An 18332-nucleotide genomic window follows, 5' to 3' on the forward strand; every position below is an offset into this window, starting at 1 on the left:
TCACATGCTTTAGCAGAACATGTAATACATTGCCTTTGCTAAAGAGTACCTTTAACCAGCGGTCAATACATCTTCTGTGATAGTCATGAAGACATGGCAAGATCCTCAACTCTTCTCTTGGTGCGTAGTCATTGAAGCAGATATGACATCTGATGAGATTAATGTGATGAATATTTTACTAATGCACATCTCAACTTAAATCAAGAAAAAATGTACTTTTAATTTGAGCGCAAAAACAAATCAACTTTCAAAAACCATGCAAATTAGGTAAACTGTGAATGAAATATTAGAATAATACAGAATGTTACATTTCTATTGTAATAGTCTCCCATATAAATTCATAATTAAGACTAAAGTGTTCACTGCAGTAATGCAGCATATTTTACATTGAGCAGGAGGCTACTAATAGTTGTAATTACAAGATAATCTTGTGCATTAACATTTGACTCAATAGATATCCTGTAAAAGGACAAAGAACTCGTGCTTTTCTTTTTAAAGAAAAAGTGTCATGAGATTTTGTACATATATTTGACAAGGTTGGACTGGATTGTTAACATCTGAAAGTCAGGTGCCATCTGGCTGCAGTTTTCTGATGCCAAGCATTAGCCTAGATTATGTTTATGCCTCTGGTTAAGTCTCAACCTTTTGACTGCCATCCATACCTTTGGGATCCTTAAATTGCCTTGAGGCATGAACAGGGAAATAAGGCTCAAGTTTGTCACCTCATTTACAGGACAACATTTTGCTTGAAGTACATGCCAGAGAGAAAAGTGGCAGATCAAAAGAGTTAGTTGCAGAAGGTACAGAGAGAAAGTTAAATATTTTTCACCAGAAGTGTAAAGGCATAAAGATTGGTACTTGATTAATATAGGGGGAAAATTGGCATTTGATACTAAAACAAAAGTGCAAGAAATTATTAACCAAAAAGGAACAAAATTAAAAATGAAAGTGGGATTAGCCAAACTTAATGGATCAGAAACCCATCCTAATGGTATTTTAAAAAGGCATTCAGGTATAATGGAATAAGAGAACTAAGTCCACAATTTAAAAGTAACAAAATATGATCTGCAAGATCATAGTTTTGGCTTAATCAAGGAGGCATAAAAACAGAAATCAGATAAAAATAGGTTAATGAGGAACAATGGAGTTTTAAAGAGCTATGGTGCTTAACTGCATCTATCAAATTAAATGCAATTTTGATAGCAAATATAGATAACAAAAATAAATTTATGGTGTAATTGAATAAACTATGCACAATACTGGCAAGGATGCATTAAATGCTTATCCTAACAGACAGGAGGTACCTTGGAGGGTATTAGTTGTTTTATGCAAAGCTGAAATCACTTGCAGATGTGAAGGACCCCAGATCATTTATAACCTGGCAGCTTTCATGGTCATTTCAGTTCTCTATCAGCTCAATTTATACATTTTTATTTCAACCACCAAACTGACCAAACAAGCTAGGTATCCCATTAAGGATATTAGAAATGAGGCTGAGGGCAAGGGTGAACATTTCTACAATTTTGACATTAAAACAAGGAGACTCACTGGACTGTTACACAAGTGTTTCCTATCCACTCCTGCAAGAATAATCAGGATGCAGAATACTGTTAACCACCTGATATAGGTAACAATTTTAAAATGAAGCTTTTGAAAAGTAGGGTGAAATAAAGCAAACTTTCAGCTTCATTTGAAGAGTTGGGATGAGCATAGGTTGAGAACACCAACAGCTTCTACTCATCTTCAGTTCTGTGTATTGAATCAGGGCTCTCAACTCCTGCCGAATGAGGCAATAAGCCATCTTAAATCAAACCTGACATTTCAGTCAAGCTTATATAACACTTAAAGGATGGTCCTGCATGAGAAACTGGTTTTCACAGAAGCTCAATTTATTACAGAGGTAAGTCTTCAGTAAAAGATTAGAGTGGTGCTGGAAAAGCACAGGCAGCATCTGAAGGGCTTTTGCCTGAAATGTCAGTTTTCCTGCTCCTCGGATGCTGCCTGACTTGCTGTGCTTTTCCAGCACCTGCAGTACCCACCTCCGCCAAGTCTTCAGTAATGCATGCTATCCAAATGCCAATATTGATCAGTACTCTGGAGACCTACACCTCCGCAGCGCTCAGTGGAATTTGAACAGAGTTGATAAAAACATTGGATTTAAAGCTAATCTAACAGCAAGCATGAAACCATTGCTGTCACATGTCAATGAGACAATGTGGTCTTCTTAACTGCCGTCAAATGGCTTTGTAACTCCGTGTATTAAACTGCTACAAAGTCTCCTGGAAAGCAAGTAGATGCATCACCTGACATCAACCTAAGCATGGAAACAAACAGCAAAAGCCTTGACCATGAAAAGTCCTCCTTAATAGCTGGGGAACTTGTCCAATGGGACAGTTCTGCCAGTCAGGCTGTTGCTTGACTAGTTTTACTTAGATTCCTACCTCAAGTTCCAGATACTACTCGCTGTATTCTGTCAGGTTGTAAGTTTGCTCACTGTGTTCAGATGTTTCGTCACCATGCTCGATAAGTGAGCCTCTGATGAAGCACTAATGTTCTGTCCCATTTAACTAGCAGGCAGAACAGAACACCAGCGCAGAGACTCACTTATCTAGCATAATTACAAAATGTCTGAGAACAAGTTACCAGTTCAGCTAACAAACTTACAACCAGACCTACAAAAATCTTTAAAATTGCATCCTTGCTATGTCTTGTCCCACCAGCAGAAATCCATTACAGATGATGGTAGTGGCAGACACCCAGTCAGGAGGGAGCTGCTGTATAAGTTTAACATTATTGTGCAAATTCTTGAGGTTCTGGAGTCATCAGGTAAAAGACGAAGGGAATTCCCCTCCTGGGAAAGTCTTTCTGCAGTTGTAGAAGGTGCTGGTGAAACCATATCTGGAGCACTAAAGAGTTTTGGCTCATTTAAAAAGATCATTTTGTTGGAGACAATTGAGAAGGTTCACTTGGATGATTGTGGTCTTTGAGTAAAGATTAAATAGAGTGGGACTCATTAGAGTTTAGATGAATGAGAGTTGAGCTCATTGAATCATATGAAATTCTTAAGGGGCTTGGCAGGGTAAATGCTGAGAGGAGGTTCCCCCACTGGGAGTGTCTTGGACGAGAGGGCATAATCACAGAATAAAGGGGTGCCAATTTAAGACAGTCATGAAGAATTTCTTTAGGATTGAGCATCTTTGGAACTTTGTCTCACAGCTCTTTGTGGTAGTGAGTCAGAGTCCTTGTGTATTTTTTTTTAAAAAAAGGTTGACAGACTCTTGATCAGAAGGAGAATCAAAGGGTTACAGGGAAAGAGCAGGAAAGGGAAGGTCAGATCAGCCACAATCTTAATGAATGATGGAGCAGGCTCAAAAAAGGATCAAAAAGCCAACTCCTGTTCTTCTAATACCTGCATGCCAGAAGAGTCAGCTTGTGATAGATAGAGCCAAGGTATCCCATACTCAAATGATCAGATCTTGGCTCCGTAGCCCGGTCATGTGCAGATATGGCTAGTGATGGACAATTAACAAGAGGGTGGTGATTCCCATCCTTAATGCAGATCCAAGCACATCAGGCAGAAGTCAACACTGAAGCATATGCACTTCTGGCTGAAGATGAAGATGCAATTGCATGTTACTTCCCAGAGTTCCCCAGCATTATAGATGCCAGTTTTCAGCCAACTCTACTCACATTGTGATCAAAAAATTAAAGTCAATGGGTCCCGATGACATTCTGGCAGAAGAACTGAAGTAGAGTGCCCCAGAAACAGCAGTGCCCCAAGCCAAGCTGTTCCAGTTCAGCAACAACTAGTCTACCCATCCACATGATGCAGACCAATACAACCTGGCCAATTACCACCCAAACTGGTGAAAAGGAGTTATGTCAAACTGCACTTGCTTAGTATAACCTGCTCACTGACAGTTTGGAAATATGAGTGCTACTTGGTGACTCATTAATGGTGCAATCATAGGCAAAAAGAGCTAAATTCTGGAATGGAGCACAATGCAACTGCTCCAAATAATCAAAATAGCATTCGGCCAAAAAAAAAATGACATCAAGGAATCTGCATGAAATTAGTGTCAAACTGGAATGGGGTGGAAAGCTCTCTGCTGAGCAACAAGTAACAACCATTCTACAAAAGTGAAGGCAATGACTAAATTAACTCGTGGAACATATCAATTACTGGCTGGACCAGCATTTGTTGCTGGTTCCTAGTTACCCTTGAGGTGATGGTGGTGAGCTGCATTTTTGAACTATTGCAGTTCACATGCTGTAGGTTGACCCACAGTGCCTTTGAGATTTTTGACTTTGACAGCGAAAGAATGGTGATATTTTCCAAGTCAGGATGTCATGTGGTTTGGAGGTGGTGTCCTTTGGCTGTTGTCCTTAGAGATAGTTGTAAGTTTGGAAAATGCTGTCTTAGGATCTTTAGTGAAGTGCTGCATCCAAGTACAACTACCATCCATGACATTCAATTGTATTCAAATGGGTGAATCCCTCACCAGTATCATGAGGAAGGATGACCACTGAAAGTTGGAATTTTGCAGTAAAAATAGTCCACTTGTCTCAGTAAATGCTTGTCCATCTACAAAGACTCCTCCCTCCCCTTCCTAGACCTCTCCATTTCTATCTCGGGCGACTGGAATCAACAGACATTTACTATAAACCGACCAACTCCCCCACCAAACTAGACTACACCTCCTCCCACCTTGCCCCCTGTAAAAACACCATCCCATATTCCCAATTCCTTCGTCTCCGCTGCATCTGCTCCCAGGAGGACCAGTTCCAATACCGTACAACCCAGATGGCCTCCTTCAAAGACCGCAATTTCCCCCCAGACATGATCGACTATGCTCTTCACCGCACCTCCTCCACTTCCCACCCCTCCAATCGCCACCAGGACAGAACCCCACTGGTCCTCACCTACCACCCCACCAACCTCCATATACATCGTATCATCCGTCATCATTTGCCACCTCCAAATAGACCCCACCACCAGGGATATATTTCCCTCCCCTATCAGCTCTCCAAAAAGACCACTCCCGTGACTCCCTCGTCAGGTCCACACCCCCCCACCAACCCAGCCTCCACTCCCGGCACCTTATCCTGCAACCGCAAGAAATGCAAAACTTGCGCCCACTCCTCCCCACTTACTTCCCTCCAAGGCCCCAAGTGATCCTTCCATATCCGCCACAAATTCACCTACACCTCCACACACCATTTACTGCATCCGCTGCACCCGATGTGGCCTCCTCTATATTGGGGAGACAGGCCGCCTACTTGCAGAACGTTTCAGAGAACACCTCTGGGACACCCAGACCAACCAACCAACCCAACCACCCTGTGGCTCAACACTTCAACTCCCCCTCCCACTCCACCAAGGACATGCAGGTCCTTGGCCTCTGCCATCGCCAGACCATAGCAACACGACGGCTGGAGGAAGAGTGCCTCATCTCCTGCCTAGGAACCCTCCAACCACAAGGGATGAACTCAGATTTCTCCAGTTTCCTCATTTCCCCTCCCCCCCACCTGGTCTCAGTCCCAACCCTCAAACTCAGCACCACCTTCCTAACCAATCACCCTCACCTTAACCTCCTTCCACCTATCGCATTTCCAACACCCCTCCCTACCTTTTATCTTAGCCTGCTGGACACTTTCCTCATTCCTGAAGGGCTCATGCCCAAAACATCGATTCTCCTACTCCTTGGATGCTGTCTGCGCTTTTCCAGCAACACATTTTCAGCTCTACAATGGAATATTCTCTACTATCCTGAATGGGTGCAGTTCCACCACTCAAAAGCTCAACACCATTCAGGATAAGCTGCCCATTTGATTGGCACCCATCTACCCACTACACCGATTTATTGTGCGGTCTTACTCAACAGCGTCTAACAAACCTGCAGCCGCCACCAAAAATGTACAAGTATGTGAACACAATCTGCAAGTTTCCCCTCGAAGAAACATCCAACAGTGGAGCTATAGTTATTCTTGCATTGTTGTTGGATCAAAATCTTGGAACTCCTTCCTGAACAGCACTGTGGGTGCATCTACATACACCACATGAACTGCAGTGGCTCAAAGCAGAGTTCACCACCAACCTCAAGAGCAGTTAGTGATGGACAATAAACAGTGACCTAACCAAAACCACCTACATCCCATGAACAGACTAGGGCTTTCACCCCACCCCACCCCACCCCACCACTTTAAAATCAAAGATTTTCCAATTCTAAATGCTAGTACAACTCCAAAGTAAGGACAATATAAAAACAACTTTTACTTACTGTGTCTTTTCTGCAGCATTTGATGGATCAAATAAATTGACTGGTAAACAGTTAATCTCAGCATTGCTGAGTTTTTTCTGTGCAACAGCTGAACCCTGTCTTTCTTCATAAGCCAAAAGTTCCTAGGTTTGGAGAGAGTGCAATAAATTTAAGATACCTTTGAAATTAGACCAAGATTTCCAGTTTGTCAAAATATGTTAAGTGGTGTTCACTATTAAAAAAGGGCTTCTGTGTGCCAATATTGCTAGCTTACACTAAGAAACCTTCAATCTTGCACCAATAGTGTAATGAACAAAAAAAAATGAATCTACTCACCTCATAATCATTACCATCATTTATACTTTCATCTAAATACATAGAAGCATGCTGATGCCGATTGTGTCTAAGTCTTCTGCTTCTACCTAAAAACATCAGAAAAGGATTTAGTTACTTAGTTTTCAGGGAACGATATCAAATGACAATAACGCAGCTTTTAAACCAAATGTAAAATTTTTTCGTTTCAAGTCATTTTAGTCATGTTAGAATTGCAGGACAGTACTCTTGTCAAATTACAACTTGAACAGTTTCTGGTGTTGGTTACCAACAAAATGCAAGCAGCAATACACAGAGCAAGAGTTATTTGTAACAAGTCTGAAGAGGACTGACATTTTTAAAGTGTTAAGGAAAAAGGTTGGGGAGGGGAATGGAAACAGGAAATTAAGATAAAGCAGGAAAAAGGCCAAGGTAGCACAGAATAGCTACTTGTGGAAATATCTACTGCAGAATGATGTGCACCTGCATGGTGCAGAATCTATTGGAAGTACATATCCAGTGTGTTCTCTCCCCTTTCCCTCACCCCAAAAAAGGAGCAGAGAATCCTGGATATTTAGGAATACATCTAAGGGAAAGAGGGGCACCTGATTTTTGGGAGGGGGTTGGTGGTGGTAGGTAGATATGACAGGGAGAGAAGAGGAAAAATATTTTATAAAAAGGCCACTGAAAAAGCAGGAAAGTTGAAAAGTACTAGCAAGTAAATTTAAAAAGGAGAATCCCAAGATGCTCGTGGAGTAGCAGGCATAAAAGAATGGTTGGGCAGGGGAAGGAAGTGGGAGAAATAGGACTTCCCAGCTCCTTGTCACCTCACCCTCCCTCAAACCCCAGCTTATGAACCCTGTTCCCTCAGGGGTATTTCTCCCCCTGCACTGAACCACTATTTGAAAAGCGCACACCACTGCATTTGCACATATGGTGTGAAGTGCTATATAGTGAGTCAGGTTTGGAACAGTGTGCATTAGTGCTCCCCAATTAGCACAGGCGTCAACAAGCACTGCCTTTATTCATGTGGAAGCCAAGCCATAGAGAAGTTCCATGGTTTTGTATTATAATTTCAAACAGCCTCTATCCCTTCAGCATATCGATAGCCAACAGTACATAAACACTTACCGCTCGTCTCATTGAAAAATCTTTGCAGATCAAGAGCAGAGTCAATTCTTTCAGGACTCAACATGTCATTTTGATGCTGAAGCTCACTACATCCAGGCTTCCCACAGTATCCAACGTCTGAAGCAAATAAACCTGCATACTCCGAACACCCAGGCAAACCACAAAATGCGTGGGAATTTTCCAGTGTCTGTAAAGAATGCCAACATTTAGTTATTGCAGTTCCACAGTGAAAAGACCATCACTACTGAACCTTCTATGGGTATAGGCAGAAGATGCCAGTTGCTGAAAATGTGTTGCTGGAAAAGCGCAGGTCAGGCAGCATCCAGGGAACAGGAGAATCGACGTTTCGGGCATAAGCCCTTCTTCAGGAAGGGCTTATGCCCAAAACGTCGATTCTCCTGTTCCCTGGATGCTGCCTGACCTGCTGCGCTTTTCCAGCAACACATTTTCAGCTCTGGTCTCCAGCATCTGCAGACCTCACTTTCTCCTCAGAAGATGCCAGTTGCTCAATGCTGGGTGACATTCACTTCAGATGGAGACAGGAAAGCTCAGCTAGAAAGCATGGTTATACAAATAGTAAATTAAAGTATGCAGATTAATAAATTTCACACAGTTACAAGAGAGGAGATCAGTAAGAGACAGCAGAGAGTAACTTAAAGCAATATGGGTAGGGGGATGGATGGTGGTGGTGTCAGAATAAACAAGCTAGTAAGATTGCAAGGTTCTCTTTTTAGAAAATAAAAGGTAAGAAAGGCAAGAGTGGACATTAGACTCTTGGAAAATGAGGCTGAAGAACAGGGAACAAAAATGACAGGAACTGAATTAGGTACTTTCAGTTTTTACAGTGGAAGACACCAGTAGCATACCAGAACTTCAAGGAGAGTCAGGGGGCAAATGAGAGAGTAGTGGCCATCACTAAAGAGCTGGTGCTGGGGAAGCTGAAAGTTCTGAAAGGTGGATAAATACCAGATGGATTATACCCCAGTGTTCTGAAGGAGAAAAAAAAAAAGAGATTGCAGAGGCATTGGTGATCTTTCACGAATCACTCGTGTCACGGAGGGTCTCTGGACTAGAAAGTGGCTAACGTAACTTCATGAATAAGGAAGGAGGCAGAAGACCGGAAGTTTTAGGCTAGAAGCCTGACCTCTTTGCAATTTTTGTCCTTTTTTTAATAATGGATTCTAAAGTGTAGAGGACTTGGAATTGTATGGTAAAATAGGACTGATTCAGCATAACTTCATCAAGGGGAGATAATGTTTGAAAAATCTGTTAGAATTCTTTGGAGGTGGTAAGAAGCAAGTTAGACAAAGCAGAGCTAGTGAACATGATCCAATTGGATTGCCAGAAGGCCGATTAAAAAAGCCCATGGTGTTAGGGACAAGGTACTTGAATAGATAGAGGATTGGCTGACTGGCAGAATCAGGTTACTTACTGATTTGGCCTCCACAGGATAGTGTCTTAAAAGATAGATACATTGGTTCTAGTTTCGTATAGGAATAGAGGATTACAAGTGGAAAATAGGAGAATGGAGTGCAGAAACAGATCAGCCATGATTGGATGGCACAGCAACCTGATGGACTGAATGGTTTAATTCTGCTCCTGTGTCTATGGTCTTATGCTGGAAATTGGAAAACAAAAAATGCTGGAGAAACTCAGCAGGTCTGGCAACTGAGGTGTCATACTGGACTTGAAATGTTAACTTGGTTTTGTCTGCAAAAAAAACCTGTGTATTAATATGCACCTTGCAATACACAAGGGTGCCACATTCACCACATACTCAGGATTATCTAGAAAAATGTCTAAAATACAGAATCACATTTAATGTTAGACACTTGTGATATTTGGAGTCATAGGGTGGTCATTAGGAGAAAGTGAGGACCGAAGATGCTGGCAAATCAGAGTCTAGAAGTGTGGCACTGGAAAAGCACAGGTCAGACAGCAGAGGAGCAGGAGGGTTGATGTTTTGGTCAAAAATCCTTCATCAGGGAAGTCATTATGCTCAAAACGTTCACCTTCCTACTCAGATGCTGCCTTACCTGCTGAGAGTTTTCCATTTCAAGGTAGTTAGTGGTTGACAAGGCAAGGGAATGTTTGATACAAAAACTTGTCTTTGGGAAGCACACAGTCTACATAGATGGCATCACATTGGGTAATCATGCATACTCTGGAATTTGAGGGCCAATGATTCCTGGCACCCATTTCAACTCAAAACAGGCGACAGTCATGACATATTCACCTCTCAGGGCAATGCCCTAACCAAAGTCAATCTGCAAGGTTTAAAATTTAAAGCATGGCTGTTAACTGTCATTAATAGATGCATTTCTCTTGGCAACATTTCTAGAATCCACTTGTTAACTAAACAGCACTCATTTAAAGCAGCATAAAATGATTTACCCCCGTGAATTGGAATTCTCAAATTGCCCTGAATGCAAGACAAAGGTTTCGACAAAAGTTTTTGAACAGTATTAAAACTGGCTTATCTGGTGCAGATTGCAGACAGTATTTAATTCTGGCCCAGTAGCCAGAGTAATGAATTTGATCCAGCCTGTTCATGTTAGCTTAGCACAGACAAAAAAGGTGGTATTTTACTTACTGAGGTAGTTCTTGTATTTTCAGATTGTTGCTGAGCTTCTAGATCAAACTGCGCCTGCCAAAACAACAGGTTGTTTAACTGAAAAGAACAGAACAAAAACAGATGGGCTTGTGACAGTGATAGTGTCTCTGCCTCTGAATCAAGTCCCACCTGCCACAGATTTATCATCCCTGAAGGAGGTTGGTTAGAAGATAACCTAGAAAACAGCAAAAAAAAAAAAGCAAACTTAAGGACAGGCAGAGAATTAAGTTTAAAAAAGGAAAGAAGAAAGTGTTTTGGGACATACAAGTAAGCAACATGAAGCAAAATGGAACAATTTCACAGGGGCCATATACTGGATGAATACACCGAGGTCCAAAAAAGGATTCACAACCACGGGACAAGAACAGAACCAAAATAGCTCAAGAACTGCATAGACAGCAGATTGAATGCCTCTACATGCTTTGTACAATTTTGTAGTCTACTTTGGTCCAAACATTGCTATACAAATTTTAAGTGACAAGAAACAAATGCTATTTATATTTGTAGTGACACCAAAGTGCTCTCAGTGAACTACCGTGTTAACAATTAGTGCCATGTTACAGATGTTTCACTTTTACTGTGGTTTGGAGATTATATTGTGATTTTAGAATTCTGCCAAAACCATCAGTTGGAAAGCTGATATTCTGGGAACACACCCTTTTGCATTTCGATAGAAATTGATACCAAGTCTACTAGACACCTAGAAATCCAAGGACTGGATAAGCTGGGTCTTTCACAGGACTGCACGAGGTGGTTAAGGCATGACCTTACTGATGTTTATGAAATGAGGCACAGATAGGGTAAACAAGAGGTCTTTTCTTTAGTTTTGACTTCCTCAACCTTAAGAGGGCATAATTTTAAAAGGACAGGGGAGGAAGTTTTTTCTTTTAAAAAAAAGGGCCTTAAGAGGCAACATTTTCTACATACTAGTTCATACATAGAATGAATTTCCAGAAGTGGTAGATGCTAGTCCAGTTACAACGTTTAGAAGATATTTGGACACATACATGAATAGGAAAGGTTGAGGGGGAAAATGGGCAAAACAAGACAAGTTTAGTTTTGGAAACTTGGGCAGCATAGACAAGTTGGGCTGAGGGGTCTGTTCCTGTGATAAGTGACTGACTCAGTAGATATTTACATACCTGAAGTTGTCTGGCAAATGCTTCATCCTCTTCAAGTTGTGCAAAACGAACAAATGTATCAGTAGAGTCATCATCATCAACCACAATTATCGGTGGCTCCCATTGCTGTTGCTCTCTTGAGGGCACTTAAAAAGTAAGTTAACAGATGGAATATAACAGTAACACCACCTTTAACTTTACAAGGAATCCATCTAGGACAAAGCTATTAGAAGTATAGTGATCTATAACTTCAAGCCAAACAAAATCTCAATATTGGGGGCTGTGTAGTGATCTCTCAATTTTCATTCACTAAAAGTGACATAATTCTAATTAGAGTACTAAACTGCAGTCATTTAGTACCAGGTGAACACAGTTCAAAGTCAACTTCTGAGAAGGGAATCAGACTAACAATTGTGAAGGTCAGCCAGGTGGGCAAGTTTGATGGTTGGGGCTGTTAACCTGGTCCATTCAAGGAGCCCTGGCTGACACAACTAGAAGCATCAGGGGTCTTGTTCAGTGCAGGATCTGAGGAAACCAGACCAGTGTCAAGTACTCTGCAGATGATAATTAAAGGGTGACTTGATGGGTACCAGCCTCTGGAGTAATTTTACAGACATGGCTATTCTGTCCAACTCATGACTCCAATTGATTAGCATCTAACAAAGCAAGACAGGTGGCATTCTTCCTTGAAGCAAGTTGGGGAATCAAGTGTCTGGCTGCAGCATCCATTTTGAAAGCCACCAAATTGTTATTAGGTTTACAAAGTCCCAATTAATGTAGGCCATATCAGGGAAATGCTACTGTCATACAGCATGGAAACAGACTCTTTGGTCCAATAGTCCATGCTGACTATTTCCAAATTCAACTACTAACCCAAATGTCAGCTTACTTACAACTTGAAGGCTCTTGGGACACAGTGGTAGTGTCTGAGCAAGGGGCCTGAGTAAACATCCCACCTACTGAGGTGGTGTGCAATACCTGAAGATGCTGATTAGAAACCACTTAAAACTTGGCTCCAGTAACAGCAATTGACAATGTAACTTAGACCATGAATTTAGATGTCGGGTGCATACTTTTGCCCAACACCAATTTTTGCTTGGACAAACTGATGCCACACATTTGTATCATGAAAGACTATATTTCATAGAGTCTAGCACTTCACAGCTAGCACAGCTTTCACAACCTTTGTTCCAAATCATGAATGGTCTCCTAAATTAAATGTTCATTAATATTTATTGCAGTAGTGCTGTGATAATGGGGGTAGAAGAGTCACAAAAATAGGGCATGTAGAAGGAGAACAAAAACTTGACGTGGGCTGGTCAACTGAAGTTTGACAGGAAGGCTGTTTAGTAAGAAAACCTATGGATATGGATCCAAGGCAGACATGTTGTTCAAGATATAGATCAGTCACTATTTTACTAATTGATTGAACAGGTTGAAGACAAGAACCTGCTTTTCAGGTTGTGCATTGCTTGTCCGCACTCCGCTACCTTCCCCCAGCTCCACCCCCTCATTTCTCTCCACCCCACTGCCCCTCAGCATCATTCTTGAAGAACTTTTGCCTGAAATATCGATGCTCCTGCTCCTCTGATGCTGCCTGACCTGCTGTGCTTTTCCAGTACTATAGTTTGCCTAAGTTTAGACGCTTACATTTTTGTAATACATTCTTGAGATTCTCTCAACAGATGAAAATGAAGGAGTTGAGGTAGAGTGTCCAGAATCTGAATTCTTTGAAATGTTTTTCACTATTTATGTGCCAATCTTTTAGTCTATTCAACATCAGATGTGAGAGGTGCTGCATTTTGGGAAAGCAAATCTTAGTAGGACTTATACACTTAAAGGTAAGGTCTAAGGAATGCTGCTGAACAAAGACCTTGGAGTGCAGATTCATAGCTCCTTGAAAGTGGAGTCGCAGGTAGATGGGATAGTGAAGGTGATGTTTGGTATGTTTTCCTTTATTGGTCGGAGTATTGAGTACAGGAGTTGGGAGGTCATGTTTTGGCTGTACAGGACATTGGATAAGCCATCGTTGGAATATTGCATGCAATTCTGGTCTCCTTCCTATTGCAAGATGCTGTGAAACTTGAAAGGGTTCAGAAAAGATAGATGTTGCCAGGGTTGGAGGATTTGAGCTATAGGGAGAGGCCGAACAGGCTGGGGCTGTTTTCCCTGGAGTGTCAGAGGCTGAGGGGTGACTATAGAGGTTTACAAAATGAGGGGCATGGATAGGATAAATAGACAGACAGACAGTCTTTTCCCTGGGGTCAGGGAGTCCAGAACTAGAGGACATAGGTTTAGGGTGAGAGGGAAAGATATGAGAGACTCAAGGGGCAACTTTTTCATGCAGAGGGTCTATGTGTATGCAATGAGCTGCCAGAGGAAGTGGAGGCTAGTACAATTGCAACATTTAAAAAGCATTTGGATGGGTATATGAATAGGAAGGGTTTGGAGGGATATCAGTTAGGTGCTGGGAGTTGGGACTAGATTGGGTTGGCCTATAGGTCAGCATGGACAGGTTGGACTGAAGGGTCTGTTTCCGTGCTGTACATCTCTATGACTATTAACCAAACACTTCTCAAACTGGAAGCTAATTAGATGGGTAAAGTCTTAATTTTGACTAAACCACAATTGAATTCCGTATTATATACACAACAGCTGCCATAAATATCACACCTCCCCTTTAATTACAAGATCAATTTACCCAGCTTCATTTCACAATACTAGATCTAATATACCTTTATCCAATTTAGTTTCGGGATAGCTTGATTCCTTTGACCAGTCAGATGGTCAAGTGAAATTTTTCATCATTTTAAAAAAAGGAAATAAATGTGGTATTCTGTCAATGTTAAAACAGATTTTATTTAAAAAAGGAACTAAAAAAAAAGTTAAAACAGATTAGAGACATGGAGAGAGAATAGGAAAGTAGGATTAGATTGGTTGACTCACAGAAATCCTGGCATAGATTTGATGATTGAATAGTCTTGTTTGCTTCTGTACAGAGGCAAAAAAAACACCAATATTCTTCTGCACTAAACTACTGCTAAAAAATACACTTATCCGTATTCCATGTCACCATTGACCAGAGTTCAAAATTAAATAATAAACTGCTACAGCAAGAGACAGGCCTTTAAACTTCCTTATTACAAAGACAGAGGAACCTACCTATTGTTTCATCATCGTCGTCATCTAGGAGATCTATCCAGTCACTTGCACCATTTCCTAAAATAGTTAGTGCTGAGCCTGGAGAAGCAGCACAGTTGAAAGCAGAGGCAACTGCAAATCCACCTGCACACAATTCAAAGGCAGAAGATGTTTGTTCTGAATCTATTCTTAGACTCTCTTTCAAAAGTGCATTGCACACTGGAGAACTTTTTGAAGTGGAACTGCTGGCAACAGAAAAACCTTCTGAACTTGATTTTGCCCTTTTCATTGCTGGAGAGGAGCAAGAACTGGAAACAGCTGAAGGGGAATGACAGCGTGAGGTCACACAGCAGTTCGTCTTCACAGTAGAAGAACTAGAATCTCTTGACCTCGAAAGCAGTTTTGACTCCACAGGAGTTTTTTGTGATAGCAAATATCTTGAGGAAGCAGCAGCTTTTGCAATGCTTGATCTTTTTGATTTTAGACTTGAGAAAGCTCTATTTTCCTTTGGTTGTAAACACACAGGACTCTTCAGCAACGAGCAGGAAGAATAAGCTTTGCTATTTTTGGCAAGGAGTCTTTTAGTACGTTTCTCAGGTGTCTGTGTTGCAGTACTATTTGTCATTACGAGGCATCTCTTTGGTGGACAGGTACTGGTCTGTGCAACCTAGAACAGAGCCAAAGTTCAACAAATAAAGCATTAGATCATTAAAATACTTGCAAGCAGAAGTATCTGATAGCATGGCAACCTTGATTCTTTTGTTCAACTTAAAGTGGGTTTTAGGAAATGGTGCAAGTGACTGGATAGATCTCCTAGATGAAGATAATGATGATTAAACAATAGGTAGGTTCCTCTGTCTTTGTAATAAGGAAGTTTAAAGGCCTGTCTCTTGCTGTAGCAGTTTATTATTTAATTTTTAACTCTGGTGAATGGTGACATGGAATACAGGATAAGTGTATTTTTTAGCAGTAGTGTAAAGTGGGGCGGCACGGTGGCGCAGTGGTTAGCACTGCTGCCTCACAGCGCCTGAGACCCGGGTTCAATTCCTGCCGCAGGTGACTAACTGTGGAGTTTGCACATTCCCAGTGTCTGTGTGGATTTCCTCCGGGTGCTCCAGTTTCCTCCCACAGTCCAAAGATGAATTGGCCATGCTAAATTGCCCGTAGTGTTAGGTAAGGGGTAAATGCAGGGGTATGGGTGGGTTGCGCTTCGGCGGGTCGGTATGGACTTGTTGGGCCGAAGGGCCTGTTTCCACACTGTAATGTAATCTAATCTAAAACCTCAAAGGCAGAAAAGGCCAATTCAACCAAAAAAATGCAGAAAAAAAAGCAACATTTCGAGAACCTGTCCTAAAGACTAATGTTCAACATTGCAGTTTAAAAATCATTAAAGTCGGCACAGCATAACCTGGAGGGACGCAGATTCATGTTCCACCTGTTCAAGAGAAGTGTAACTTCTGAAAGGGTTGAATTAGAAAAAATTTTTTTGGCAGGTCTTTTGCTCCTAACCCATTAGTTTTTACATCCCACGCTGGGTAGAGCAATTTATAGAGGCTGCTGGAGATCTGAAATAAAAATGAAGTGCTGGAGAAAGTTAGCAGCTCTGGCAGCATCTGAAATGGGAATGAGAGTTAACATTTCAAGTCCAATGACTCACCTTCAGAAAACCATTTTGCAGGGTGCAGGCGAAACACCAATTCTGCTAATCATTTAGCTATTATGGGAAATAAGCGCCATCTAATGTGAATGTCAAGAACTGATGAACCAAATTCAATGACAGGAAATATCAAGATCTAAATAGATGAGGGACACTATTCATTTGAGTGAAGTGGGGATGGATGGTGGCATGATGAGAGGAAAGTGTTACCCCCCACCTCTCACAATGAGATCACAGTAGCTTGAATTAATCTGCTCCTCAGCTATCTTAAATTACAAGAAAGACAGGCAATGTGTGTCAAAATGGGCTCCGCAAATACTGAGCAGTACACAAATGAGGTGCAGTCAAAGGCAGCTTTTGCAGAGTTGGGACCAAAAAAAAGGTGCAGTTACCACACATCCAGTAGATAGAACTGGCCTTTGCCCCGAGCATGGTAGGAAGACCAGAACTTACCAAAGCCTAATGATGGGCAACAAGGAGAGCAAGAGATGCATTTACCCCATGCGTCTCAATTACACCTTGCAGTTGCATGTCCACATACTAATCACAATATAAATACACTTTCTGAAATTCCTACAGGACTTGTATAGACCAGTGAGATTAATGTTGGTGGTGGGCAAGTTATAGAGTCAGATGTACAGCATGGAAACAGACCCTTCGGTCCAACCTGCCCATGCCGACCAGATATCCCAACTCAATCTAGTCCCACCTGCCAGCACCCAGCCCATATCCCTCCAAACCCTTCCTATTCATTTACCCATCCAAATGCCTTTTAAATATTGCAATTGTACCAGCCTCCACCACCTCCTCTGGCAGCTCATTCCATACACATGAAAAAGTTACCCCTTAGGTGTCTAACTTTCCCCACACACCCTAAACCTATGCCCTCTAGTTCTGGACTCCATGACCCCAGGGAAGAGACTTTATCTATCCTATCCTCAATTTTGTAAATCTCTATAAGGTCACCCCTCAGCCGCTGACACTCCAGGGAAAACAGCCTCAGCCTGTTCAGCCTCTCCCTGTAGCTCAGATCCTCTAACCCTGGCAACATCCTTGTAACTCTTTTCTGAACCCTTTCAAGTTTCACAACATCTTTCCGATAAAAAGATGACCAGAATTGCACACAATATTCCAACAGTGACCTAACCAATGTCCGTACAGCTGCAACATGACCTAACTCCTGTACTCAATACTCTGACCAATAAAGGAAAGCATACCAAATGCCTTCACTATCTTATCTACCTGCAATTCCACTTTCAAGATCTTTTTGTTCAGCAACACTCCCTAGGACCTTACCATTAAGTGTATAAGTCCTGCTAAGATTTGCTTTCCCAAAATGCAGCACCTCGCATTTATCTGAATTAAACTCCATCTGCCACTTCTCAGTCCATCGGCCCATCTGGTCCAGATCCTGTTGTAATCTGAGGTAACCCTCTTCACTGTCCACTACACCTCCAATTTTGGTGTCATCTGCAAACTTACTAACTACCTCTTATGCTCGCATCAAAATCATTTACATAAATGACAAAAGGTAGAGGGCCCAGCACTGATCCTTGTGGCACTCCACTGGTCACAGGCCTCCAGTCTGAAAAACAACCCTCCTCCACCACCACCCTCTCATCTACCTTTGAGCCAGTTCTGTACCAAGTAGCTAGTTCTCCCTGTATTCCATGAGATCTAACCTCGCTAATCAGTCTCCCATGAGGAACCTTGTCAAACACCTTACTGATGTCCATCTTGACCACAACCTTAGAAAAAGATTCCTCACTTTTTCCAACAATATGCTTCAGCCTTTAATGCAACAAAAAAGCTTTAGTGCTATTTTGCACGTTAGTCATCCAGTAGACTTTGAATGAGATGGGCATCTTACCTACTTATCCTAGTCATAGAGATGTACAGCACGGAAACAGACCCTTCAGTCCAACTCATCCATGCCAACCAGATATTCTAACCTAATCTAGTCCCATTTGCCAGCACCCGGCCCACATCGACTGCTCTGCCCTCAATATTCTGTTACATCTTCAAAAAAATCAATCAAGTTTGAGACATGATTTCCCACACACAAAGCCATGTTGACTATCCCTAATCAGTCCATG

General features: G+C 41.8%; 1 protein-coding gene across 5 annotated transcripts in view; it reads right to left on the reverse strand.

The window, feature by feature from the left end:
• LOC122561571 (uncharacterized) overlaps window positions 1-18332 on the reverse strand; it is a 47442-nt gene that overhangs the window by 3024 nt on the left and 26086 nt on the right. For 4 of the 5 annotated variants that reach the window (XM_043713380.2, XM_043713379.2, XM_087999691.1 and 1 more), the window contains 7 exons: window positions 14601-15246; window positions 11460-11584; window positions 10297-10350; window positions 7704-7890; window positions 6597-6682; window positions 6282-6403; window positions 50-149 (listed from right to left, as the gene is read on the reverse strand). In XM_043713380.2, coding sequence (XP_043569315.2) covers window positions 50-149; window positions 6282-6403; window positions 6597-6682; window positions 7704-7890; window positions 10297-10350; window positions 11460-11584; window positions 14601-15246 — 1320 coding nt within the window. Of the gene's footprint in view, window positions 1-49; window positions 150-6281; window positions 6404-6596; window positions 6683-7703; window positions 7891-10296; window positions 10351-11459; window positions 11585-14600; window positions 15247-16014; window positions 16143-18332 lie in introns of those variants that run through there. The other variant, XM_087999693.1, reaches the window with a different exon arrangement.

The sequence above is a fragment of the Chiloscyllium plagiosum genome, unplaced genomic scaffold (genome assembly GCF_037043375.1).
Source record: "Chiloscyllium plagiosum isolate Xiang-an unplaced genomic scaffold, Cpla_swu_hap1 HiC_scaffold_23, whole genome shotgun sequence".
In the NCBI taxonomy this organism is placed as follows: Eukaryota; Metazoa; Chordata; class Chondrichthyes; order Orectolobiformes; family Hemiscylliidae; genus Chiloscyllium; species Chiloscyllium plagiosum.